The sequence below is a fragment of the Maylandia zebra genome, linkage group LG9 (assembly GCF_041146795.1).
Source record: "Maylandia zebra isolate NMK-2024a linkage group LG9, Mzebra_GT3a, whole genome shotgun sequence".
Taxonomy (NCBI): domain Eukaryota; kingdom Metazoa; phylum Chordata; class Actinopteri; order Cichliformes; family Cichlidae; genus Maylandia; species Maylandia zebra.
This window is the reverse complement of record NC_135175.1, coordinates 23691071-23703216: the sequence shown is the minus strand read 5'-3', so window position 1 is coordinate 23703216 and position 12146 is coordinate 23691071. Positions and strand designations below refer to the sequence as shown.

Genomic DNA, 12146 nt, shown 5'->3' with positions numbered 1-12146 from the left:
GTTTGTTCTGTAAGGCCTCAGGCACAGAGGCCTAGGGACTAGTTGACAAGGTGAAACTGGTCACACCAGAAACCACCTCGCGATTGATCCTCTGCCTAATCACACAAGCTTATCATGTGACTTAGGGTTAGTCACATGAGTGGGGCAAGGTCTCACAAGGGCTCACCTGAAACCTTGGCTGATCGTTACCCACAACTGTTTTCCCACCTTGACTCGTGTGATTAGGCAGAGGATCAATAGTTGGTCCACGACCCTGTTAGGGACACTCCCAATATGGCTTAAAAATCTGGGATTCTCTACCAATTGCTTTTAGAACTGAAGAAGCTTCTTGGATCACAGGTTGAAACGTCTTCAAGAAACTTAAAGAAGTCTGGAGGCTTTTCTTTCTAAGCTCTTGATTAGTGCCTTACTGTTGCTTAACAGTAAGGCACTAATTCTCAAGTTTTTGAGTGGCAGCAGCAATCTGCTAGCAACCAAATGCAACCTTACATGGAGGTTTTTGTTGCAATGCGTAGCACCTTGGTACCTACAACGGACAACTTGATTCGATATATTAGTGGCTCAATAATGCAAATTAACAATTATCAATACTTGGCAAAAGCCTCCTTTATCTAAAACTGCCGAAATGCCAATAAATTAGACGCATATTTCTTCATTTAATTATTGACTTGAATTTTTCTTATAGAAAGCATTCAGTTATCCAGGTTATATGTGTTTCCCCTTTTTTAAACAATTTTCTCAGAGATGTTGTTTCAGCAGTCACTTGCATGCTTCTGACTGCAAAAAAGGGAAGTATCATTTAGAAATACTCGAATACGAAGATTCTCATCAGGTTTTAAAAAGAAAACAGCTTGAACGTGAAAAGTACAGAAATGTTTTTACAGATAATTTTGCCTCTATAAGATCCTACATACGTGCAGAATAAGGCACCTTAATAGTTTAAGTTTTCATATTATCACATTTGGATGATTTAAGCAGGAAATGCAATGATGTATGTCTTTTTGTTCTTACATTGACCACATTAAGTCTTAATGGAAATGTAAAAGGATGAATTTGACACAACTGACTATTCAGATGCCCGGTTTTTAGAGTTTGTCATTTCATGGCACTTTGCCTGCACTGGGAGCAAATGGATCACTCTGAATTTGAATTTAATTCATCAGTGTCTGTTTTTCTCCCACTTTTACCCTTTCTGCAGTCAATTGACTTGACACACAGAGTTGCTGTTTTCATTGCCATAGCAGAGCAAAAGTCTTTAACTGCGTGTCAAGTTATACTCACTCATGAGTAATGACAACAGAACATCCATCTTGAGGGATCGATGTTAAGCAGTGCAGCTATTAAATGGATCTTCATCACGCAATGGTGGAGTGCACTCCATGCAGACGCTTTGCTTCACTAATGTCTTGGCGTTGTCTGCAAAGGGAACTGTTTTTACCTAGAGCTTATGTGTGCATATCTACTTTGATTACACAAGGGAGCCAAAAGCAAATGACTCACAGTGGGATGCCAAGACTGTAACATCACAGGGTTTACCTAAGAGTTATATCTTAACCACTGTGTAAGCAGAACTTTGAGATATTTTCTTCCTATTTCCGTATTTTCATTTTGCCATGTATTGAGTGTACTGTCTGAAAGTCGGTTTTTTAAAACGACAGTCACAGATTAAATTGAGCACATCACATGTTTTACCAATTATACTCTTAAAATGATGCTTAAAGGTTAAAACATCCAAGAAAAATCCCACAAACGTGAAACAATAAATACCTCACTGAAAATGCCACACTGCTTTATAATGATGTCTATGTAAATGCTACCATTAGCTAACCTGGAAAGGCTGAGCGCTGCTGAGGTAAAGAGTCTCCCTGTGCCAGAAGTCTCCTTGATTTCCATATTTCACCCACAGCATCTGGCCACGGCCTGTAGCAGTGGTCCTCAAGTACACCGCCAGGTAGAACACATATTTTCCAAACATGTGGTAATAGAAGCGGAAAGCACAGTGGTTGTACGACTTGCCACCGTGGTGGGTGGGTTTGAAGACTGGACTGAGCAACACCGCCGTGTCTTTGAACTCCCGAGGGGCAGATGCCTCAATGTAGAGGTAGTGGCCATAGACAGTGCCCAATGTGTGGTCCTTCAAAGGGCCTGTGTTAAAGGATGGAGTCGGGCCTTGGTAGATGGTCCAGTCAAAAACATCTTCTCCAGTCTGTTCCTGTTTCCAGTTACACAGCCCATGTTCAAAGTCACACTGCAGCTCTGGAGCTGTGACACATGGCAGAGAGAAATTCACTACAGACAAAACTACAACAATAAAAAGCAATAAAAAGCAATCAACATCTTGTCTTTGTCCATTTAATTGTATTTATCTACCGTTAAGAAAACTTGAATTTTCCAGACTGACATTGATAAACATTGATAAACACACAAAAAAGTGCCAGAATCAGTGCAGCAGAGTCTACTGGCCACACATGAAAATAATAAATATTTTCATATACAGTCTACAAGCAGAACTTGAGAATGTATGACTACGTTTTACCCATAATTTAACTTCGCCACAGATAGTGCCATTTCAGATCTACTGCTTTAACACAGCAGCAGCAGCTAATGTAGCGTTAAGCAGAAGTAAGGAGCTTCAAAATGCTTTATGCAACTTTTAAAAACTTTTTTCATATCTGCAGTAACGCTACCCAGGACCTGCAAACAGATTTTAATGTGTGAAATTAGAGATGAGCAGCTTTATGTAAAATATCTAAACAATTCCTCCACCAAAGAATATAGTCCTCTTGGAAGGAGAAACAGATATTTTTATGAGCTGAATGCCTCAGATTAAACTTGTTTATTATTTCTGCGTTTATAAACCAAGTCTGTTGCAAGTGAAATTAAATGAAGTAGCTTCATCTCAACAAGCTAAGACAGGGGAATGCCCTGTAGACACTGATGCAACACTATGACGAGTACTTTTACTTTTGATCCAGAACAAACATCAAAAACACTCACAACATCCTGCCTCATCTGATCCATCCCCACAGTCGTCCACAAGGTCACAGAGCTGCAGATGCTCCACACATGCCTTGGTGTGCACGCAGTGGAAATGTGTGTGGGGTGGGCACTCATCCACCGCCGGAGGCAGAGAGCAGTTCTTGAAAGCGATATCGTCTAGAGCGGCGACTCCATCGAACACGCCGAGGCTGATTTTAGCCAGGGAGATCTGGAAAGGCTGGGTGATGCGTCCCAGCTGTACGGTGACCTGGTTCCAGTGGGGTCCTTGGTCGTACAATGTTCTCCATATGACAGTGTGGTTTTCAACTCCTTCGATTCGAAGTGACATGTCAGCAGCTCCCACAGATATGCCTGAATTATAATGCCTGAGGGGAATAAGACAGTGATGGAAGACAAAATGTTAATTTTGAATGGATGCATTCCCTCATGCTATACCTGAAACCTTTGCCTTCATCCACATACTGTAGTGAAAATACTCAATGGACATAATACCTGAGGACACTGAAGGAAAAAAATGACCATTTATAAAGCTCCTGCTTTCTGCCTGGAGAACTTCTCCAATCACCCAGGGGAAAACTATAATCTGTTATTAGACATAAACCTTCAGGGGCCATAAAACTGTCAGAACAGGACAGATTCAGATACTTCTTATTGTGTGTGATTGTGAAAGATGAGATATGCTTAGAGTGCAAAACTGAGACAGGTAAAATGATGAGTGGAGGTAAGAACGAGATCAAACAAGTAGTAGAAAGCAGAGAGGACAGCAAGTGGAAAAGCGTGTTTTCATAGCAATGAATCTTGTCAAACTACTTTGTGGGCTTGACAAAGAAATGAAGACTGGTTGTGATGTGCTGGCTTTAAAGTAGTGTGACTCTAACCAGAAGGTCATGGTGCAGGCAGCAGCCGATTGCTGGAACCGCGGTCCTCGGAGAGCAGCGTTTGGAAACAGACTGCTGCTGTTCTTGAATATAAACATGAAGTGACCTGCAATGAGAAATGACAATTACTATTCAGCATCTACTTTTTTTAAAAAGTTCTGTAAACAACTTGCTTCACCAGACAGTCAGTGAGTCACTGACCAGAAACTCTTATGGAAGTTCTTTTAGTTAAACATCTTCCCACGTTGTTGTTGTTGTTTTTGCTCCCTTACGGGTCTATTTTATCTGTGTTTCCTTTGGGATGTCTGTGAAATACAATGTCTAGTGTAAAAGAGATTATATATCTTCTTCTTTTAAATTTCAGCACAGAGCAAGATGTTGTGGATCACACAGGTTGGCTTGCTGGCCAACAGCCAGGAGCCAAATATAGAAACGGTCAGTGCAGCAGCATTCACACAAATCATAAAATCATGCCGTTCTGCAAACAGCACAAAAATAATAATAATAATAATAATAATAATACAGCTTAAAAAACAAAGCTGAGAAAAAAGAAGTTTTCAGCTGGAAGATAACTGCAAGTAGGCACAGAATAGAAAAGTTCTTTAACTTGATTCTAGTTCAGGTTCTATCTTTTCTTTCTTACCAGAGATGCAACAAAAAAACCACATAGTGGCTATAATAATACAGCAGTGCTGTTTTATATGCTTCAGCCAACAGCTTAAAACAATCTTTGCTGTAATTAAGAGCTTGAAGATATTTAATAAGTGGGACGTCAAAGATTAGTGTCACTTACTCTCGACCAGACTAACTGTGAAATATGGTCACAGTCTCTCCTTGGTGATTAAAAATAACTGCTGCAGAACAGTGAAGCTGACCTTTGAGTATTTGAACAGATAATGTCCTCGTCATTTTGCGAAGTGTTGTGATGATTAGTTTGGTAAATGGAATGGTTCTTATATAGAGCTTTCTACTCTATCTGAGCACTCAAAGCACTTTATACAACTTACCTCATTCAAACATTCACAACTATTCAATTCATACAAGCAAATTCTTTCTACTCTCACACTCACACTCACTCGTTCAACTTGGGATTAGTATCTTACAAAAGGATAGTTTTTCCTTCATGAAATCGATTAAACATTTCTACAAACTTCTGTAAAATTCCCTCAACAAATCTTTCTTTACCTATTTAAGAGAAGAGATCACAAGCTTCTGTGATGCCTGGTGTGATTAATGGGAGTGTTGTGTCAGGAAAGACTTCTGGTGTAAAATCTGTGCCAAATCAAACATGGATCCATCTGCTGTGGTGATCCACTGGGAAATGAGGGAGCAGCTAAAAGTTTCCAATTTTTAATGACAAATTATAACAGAAAAGTTATTTACCATGCTTCTCTAAGTAAATTAAAATATGAAAAAAGCACTTCATAGCATTGGTTTCAAACACACACCTTTAACTGGATTATTAGGTATGGCTTGCCAGGTTGTGGATACAGATGGGCTGAAATTGTATGGATGGATGGATGCATGAATTAGTTATTCATATTAAAGTTTGAAGTAATGCAAATTATGGTGATTTCCCATGAGAAACAGCAAAATGTGAGGGCACTAGGTTTCAAAATATGGAAGAAACCAATAAAACCATGAAAAACATAAACATAAAGGCCAAAAGACTCACTTTGAGACCTGATAAACAGGACTTTCATAACTAATAGCTGATGTAATGGTGTCCATCTTTTGCATAGTCTAATATAAATCAGATTCCTTTCTTACTAATACATTACAAATATTTAGAGTATAGAAGACTGGAATAAGAGATGCAGTGTTGGTGGTTCTCATGTTTAAAAAGTCTAGAAAGGCACAAACAGCTTGAATAGGCTGGTGAAACCATGCTGTCTAATGCTGTACAGTTTGAGGTGGTGGTGTGATGAAGTTGAAATGTTTTCTTGGCTCATATAAGGTGTCCCACTGCCAAATAATCACTCTTTGAACACACCACATACCTGCGCATTGTCACACCCGAGATAAGTCTTTGAGCGGTCACAGTCATCTACATCCTCAAACAGATGCTCCCACCAGGATGTGTGTCATTATTTCACAAAGCTTCAGTTTAGAGTCTGCACAGCCACCTTACAGAGCAGTTTTTTCACAGCATCTTCACACAGCCTACGTGAGAACAACAACAGATGGTGCCTGCGTGGAGTCCGACTTCAAGAAGACTGCTTTTAAAATCCATCCCTATAGACTTAATTCTCCTCAGGGAAGAAGATGCGACGAGGCATAAAAATACAGTTGCATGTTGTGCCACATAAACTTCGAATAGACCTCTGCAGAGTCTTGTATATTTCTGTAAATAATGTTAATATGCATAATGGGTACAAGCATATGTCGATTTCCTTTCTATTATTCAGACGGCTGAGAAAGCGTTTCTCCATGAAGTGCTTATCTCACAAAAGACAGTGCGGGAATTTTCTTCCACAAAACCTCAATTTAATCAGTGGATAATATTATCTTTTTTTCTGGCTAGAATCCAGTGAAATCACGTTATCTCACATGGTGGCATTGCTACAGCAGGTTTGTGGTGTGTTTGTTTCCCTTACCTTCAGTGCTGTTCGTGGAGTGGTCCAGTGGTGGTGGGCGACCATAGTAGTCTGGAGGTACCTCCATCGATGAGCCCCTGACCCAGTCAAAGCCATCGCCGAGGGTAAGCTCGTACCAGCCACAAGAATCACTCTTAAAGTCACACTCAGAGGCTAAATATATTGACATAAAGGACAAAGTTACATAAAGGTGAGGCTTGGATGTGAAATTAACATTAACAGATGATTTTCAGCCACATCCCATGATGTTTCCCAGAAGATTTATCAGACTGTAGTGTTCAAGTGATTCTACTGGGCCTTGAAATGAGCATGCTTTGTCAAATTATGAGTAAAAGGTCAATAATACAAACTTAATCCCAAGTTTTACTGCAGAGTAAGATTTTTAATACGTAGATTAATCATTTGAATGGATTTAACTTTTGAAAAAAAAGCTTCTACATTAAACAGGATGATTTCCCAAAGATTAAACTTACAATAGGAAAACTGGAGGCCACAATTTAAAACGAGACGTTCTGATGAATTTCAGTTTTACTTCTCCTCCTTTTTTTTCCCCTCCACCTGTTTTGTGAACCACCTGCCACCAATAAGTCTTCTCATATATCCCTGCTGTTTCACCACTCAGTTGCCAGGTTCTCTTTGTATTTCTTATGAACCATTTCCAATCTGTTTTCTCCGTCTGTTTTCTTGTATTGACTCTGGCATCCAGTTTCTACTGTAGGTCTGCTGTTGGCTGTTGGTGGTGAAATGTGCAAACACACAGCTGCTTTTTTATTCTCTTCTCTGTCAAGATGATCTCACACTGCTTTAATAATGTTGCGGTCTGGAGAGGCCAATCCATGATTAATGGTGTGCTATTGTGTGTTTTCTGTCCAGGTATGCTTTGACTGCATTGCCAGTGGATCAGGGATCATTGTTACGATGAAAATTTCAGCCGCTGTCGATCAAATGCTTCCCGTGTGCTACTGCATGTTGCATCCAAATCTGAGGGTAGTTTTCTTCTTTCATAAATCCACCCTGTTGTTGACACTCACTGTGATGATTTGAACTGAAAAAAATTTATTTTCCTTATTTTGCTACCTTAAGAGTTGCTTCTTCACAGCCAACTTTCCACTAAAACTATTTCTGGATTGTTGCTGGATCGACTTCTTCTTTTGTCCTTCACTTTTCTCAAATTTTTTAGGAGACGCTGCACAGATTTTTCAGCTAATATTTTGTTGGGAAACACCAAAAGTTGCAAAAATCCTTTTTTATTTATTTTTTTTATCCTTTTCAAACTGTGTTATCTTTGGAATTTTTTTTACGGGAACAAATTATCTGTTTGTGCAACAGACTGCTAATAGCAAAGTGACCAAAGAAGCAGTTTAAAATTGGTTCTTTGCTAAGTAGTCTGTTATGTGCAGACACAATGCTAGTTCCTCCTATGAGTTAGGTGCGTTTGGTAATGAAAAATTGAAAAACTGAATAATTCATAGGTCTGTGTTAAGTGGCTTAACAAGTTTTTTTAAAACTCCCCAGAAAATGTTCAAGTATAAGAACTTGACTACAAACGAATAAGAGTGAGAAAAACTCTGAGACCTTCAGAAAGCCTGAAGAGCTGTTGCTCAAGAGAAAGTCTGGTTTCTTGGAAGCAAAATATAAAGAAATGAGTGCCTAAAGACATTTGGTACTGTAAATGTGATTTGAACTAAAATATTTATAATTTTTGTGTTTTTTTTTTCATTTAATAAGAAATGTATCATGCAAAAACAAAAACAAACTCGTTCGCCACAAATATGAAGCTTAAAATGTGAATGTGGTATCAGATAATTAAAAAAATATAAATCACATTTAACTAAGGTAATAATATGGTTCAAAGTGGATGAACAGGAATTCATGCTGCCTGTCGCTCAGTCGAGCATACCAGTGCAGTTTGGTTTGTTTTCACGTGTGAACTCAGAAATAAGATCCTTACGGCAGCTGGCCTCATCCTCTCCAGAGGAACAATGTGGGGTGAAGTCACACACTTTGCTCTCCTCGATACACTCCCCATCATCGCACACGAACCACAAGGGAGGGCAGGCAGGAGGAGAGGACACCCTCCTCCCTATAAGAGGACCAGTAAAACACGACATTAGTACATTTGGATGAGAAAGCAGTATTCACAGGCAAGACGCTCTTTGATAGTCAGGAGCTAATAAAGAGTTACAGTTGCTACCACAGTTATTAATAAAGATGAACTTAACTGTGTAGAGATAGAGTGCATTAGCTATGTTATGGAAGACTGGATACAACTGTTGAGTAGTTTGGATATTTTAATCAATATCATCTCAGACCTTATCACTCAAATGAACTCAGCTTCATTCCTCTTATTAGGAGTATTGGAAACATTTGAAAAATTGCCTAATTTGTAAATGGCTTCTGGCTGGCTACTGAAATGAAGTCTTTTAAAGGCTGCTTTGCTGCTGTATTGAGTTTTTAGTATCTCTCTTTGAAAAGAAATAAGGAATAAACTCAGCCGAAAGGATTAAAACTGAGAAGGATTTGGATTAATACAGCATTAAGAGGTAAAGCTGTCAGGTTTTGTTACGAATTTTAGTTCATGTTTTCTCTTGGCTGCATTTTAAAAGTATTTCATACTCTGAAAATATTAAATACGTTGCATGTCCCACTTGTTTTTGTTTCCCGTGCTTGTCTTGATTCCCACTTTTCTGATTTGTTGCCCCACCCTAATTTGTTTTCACCTGTGTCCAGTCAGCCCTGTCAGTTTTATCTCTCCCACTGTCTGCATCAGTTTGTCACTACTCGCTGTTTCCAGAGTTCTGCGACTTTTCTCATTTCACTGCTTATGTGTCCTTGTCTCCTTTGTCCTTTGTCCTCCTGCCTGTGTCCTGAAAATCTGTCTCAGTGGTCACTGAAGGAGGACAGAGGAAAAATGAGGCTTGCTGTAAATAAATGAGGATGCACAGGTGACTCATTTGCTGAAGTGATTTTACTTTAAGATGTTCCAACTTTCTGGTCTGCATTGCTTCTGTTTGTAACTTTAAAAAGCGTATGGTATCACTTCACATTAAGCCGCGTTGCGATCCTAAATATAAATCATGTCGCGAGCACTGTTGCATCAGAAATCATGAAATGCAGGAATATTTGATGCAGTTGCATCAAATTTAATTGGCATCGCTTTAAAACGAGGCTCACAGGCGAGGATGTCTCATTTTGTTAAATGCCCACTGTCTTTCTCTTTCCTCGTGTCTCTCCCTCGCCTCATCTGCTCGTATCTTTGTGAGATGGAGTAAGACGCGAGGAGAGGAATCAAGGATAGGCATTTCTGGAAATGAGAACTGGGGGTGGTGAGTATGTGTGCTGTCTTTCTGTTTATCACTCCCTGCTGTTTCCAGAGCTTGCGTTTCCTGCTGGTGTAATTTTTTTCTTTTGGATTGTCTTTTTGTTGAATTCAATTTGGAAAATCACTCAGCAGCAGTTTCTTCTGTTATTATGCCTGCCAGTCCAGTGTGTGTCCACACTCTAAATGGCACATAACAGCTGCTTACAGATTGCTTTAATGTTCAACTAATTTGCAATAAGAAGAATGAGACTGTCTCGCTTAGAGATAGGATGAGGAGCTCAGTAATTCAGGAGTGACTCAGAGTAGAGCTGATACTCCTACACTTAAAAGGAGCCGAATGAGGTGATCCAAGCATGTCATACTGGGAAGAGGCCCTGGGATAGACCCAAGATACATCTCGCGGGTAGCCTGGAGACACCACAGTGTTCCCCTGGATGAGTGGGAGGTCTGGGCTTCTCTGCTTAGGCTGCTGCCCTTGTGATGGATGGATAGATGGATGGATGGAGGCTTCATAGCAAATAAAACCTATGTGGATACTTTTCTCTCAAATAAATGGGATAATTATAAAAATATTGTTTAAAGTTGCACAAAAATTATGAGGATATTTGAGCACTATTTTTTTTTAAAGAAATATTTAACTCAAAACTAGAGCAAAGCTCAACCCTTTAAAATGTGAACCATGAAATAATTGTAAGAAATTAATTCAAACTTTTGAAACTGAAGAATTTATTAAACCCTCCAACTGTTTTTTTTTTTTTTTTAGTTAATTAAATAATAATTTGCATATATGAGTTGTAAGTTGTATCATATTTGCTGTACTGGGCTTCTTTTTTGTATCAAATGTGTCAAATATGATAGGCTAGGCATTAAAGGGTTAACCAAAACTGGTGTTTTCAAAACTGGTCTTTTAACATTTAATGTATAACTGCAAAGCTTCACCAAGCGGCTTTGTTGCCTGAACTTAACCAGAGGTCCAAGTCATGACGTTAACTCTGTACATCACATACCACAAGCATAACTGAATATTATATCATTTAAAAAGGTTTGCCTGAAAATAGTTTTCTGTCTGCAAACTTGTGCACTCAGTTTGAGAACTATAAAATGAACTCCTGTGCAGAACATAAATGAAAAATAATGATTGCAACACAACGTGGTAAACAGTTACAGCAACTTAGTTCCAAAGCCACATCCACTCGATCACAGCTCAGATATACTGGTTATATTTTGATCATGTGAAGCCGCCAGTACTGAGTCTAACAAATAAATCGGCCATAGATGAGACAGGATGAATAATAAAGGATGTATAAAAATCCTTGTGGTTGGCATGATTAGATGTTGGACACGTTTCAAAACAGTGTCTTAAATCGTATATGTGCAGCTCAGGTAGTGTTAGCAGAGTTTTGACTGTAAAAGAAAAAAGTATTAAGTTGATTTGAGTTTAAAATTTGACTAATGAGCTGTCTGTTATGCACTATTTAGCATTTGGTTTATTGGTTTTTATGTGATTAAAGGGACACTAACAGTCCTCTTTTGAAGTCTGGAGCTTTTAATAAATCCACTGTGAGTGCAGAAGACAGATGGAAGCATTTTAGCACCCTACCTCCCTGGTATCGGTATTCAAAACAAGTTTGTGGGGGTCTGTTTATGTGCGGCGATATTTCAAAATGTCAGGGTGTGAACTTGTGCTGTCTGTGTGGTGCGATGTTATTAATGGTACCAGTACCAGACACAGCCCCGCAGCCGGGGCTGAAGGATAAGTCATCGATGGCCAGGACCTCAGAGGCCTCGCTGTCAGCTGAAAGTTCTCCTCGAATCACCACCTGGTAGATAAAGAAAGAAAGAATTGATAAAAGAGTACTCAGCCACCACTTTTAATTTACACCATTGGTTTGCTTTGGTGGTCATGCATGCATATAGTATGTGTAGAGCATCTGTGAATGTGGTGTTTACTGTGCTTAGACATGTGTAAGCCTATAGCTCTTGCTCCAAGCTAAAGCTGTGAGCTTATTCACATGTTAGTGGGAAACTAGTGGGAAGAAAGGACAATGAAAACCAGAGAAGAACAAAATCACCAAGAAAGAAATGAGGCACAAATAAGATTGTTATAAGTTGTTCATAATATAACTTATATGAGCTTAATCTTCTTATTTTGGTGTGTTAACTTTCTCACATTTACTTGCTGGCAGCATAAATGTGCAGTTTAAGGCTGATGTGATGTAACCTCTGCAGTTCAGTTAGATGTGATCTAAAGCAGCGGTCCCCAACCTATTTTGCGCCACGGACCGGTTTATGCCCGACAATATTTTCACGGACCGGCCTTTAAGGTGTTGCGGATAAATACAGCAAAAT

The 12146-nt window shown here is 39.2% G+C and overlaps 1 protein-coding gene across 1 annotated transcript in view; it reads right to left on the bottom strand.

Annotated features, from left to right (window-relative positions):
* malrd1 (MAM and LDL receptor class A domain containing 1) overlaps window positions 1-12146 on the bottom strand; it is a 64229-nt gene that overhangs the window by 44449 nt on the left and 7634 nt on the right. Inside the window, exons 4-9 of the mRNA XM_076888580.1 lie at window positions 11521-11617; window positions 8376-8558; window positions 6476-6628; window positions 3879-3984; window positions 2998-3365; window positions 1829-2262 (exon numbers count right to left, since the gene is read on the bottom strand). Coding sequence (XP_076744695.1) covers window positions 1829-2262; window positions 2998-3365; window positions 3879-3984; window positions 6476-6628; window positions 8376-8558; window positions 11521-11617 — 1341 coding nt within the window. The remainder of the gene's footprint in view (window positions 1-1828; window positions 2263-2997; window positions 3366-3878; window positions 3985-6475; window positions 6629-8375; window positions 8559-11520; window positions 11618-12146) is intronic.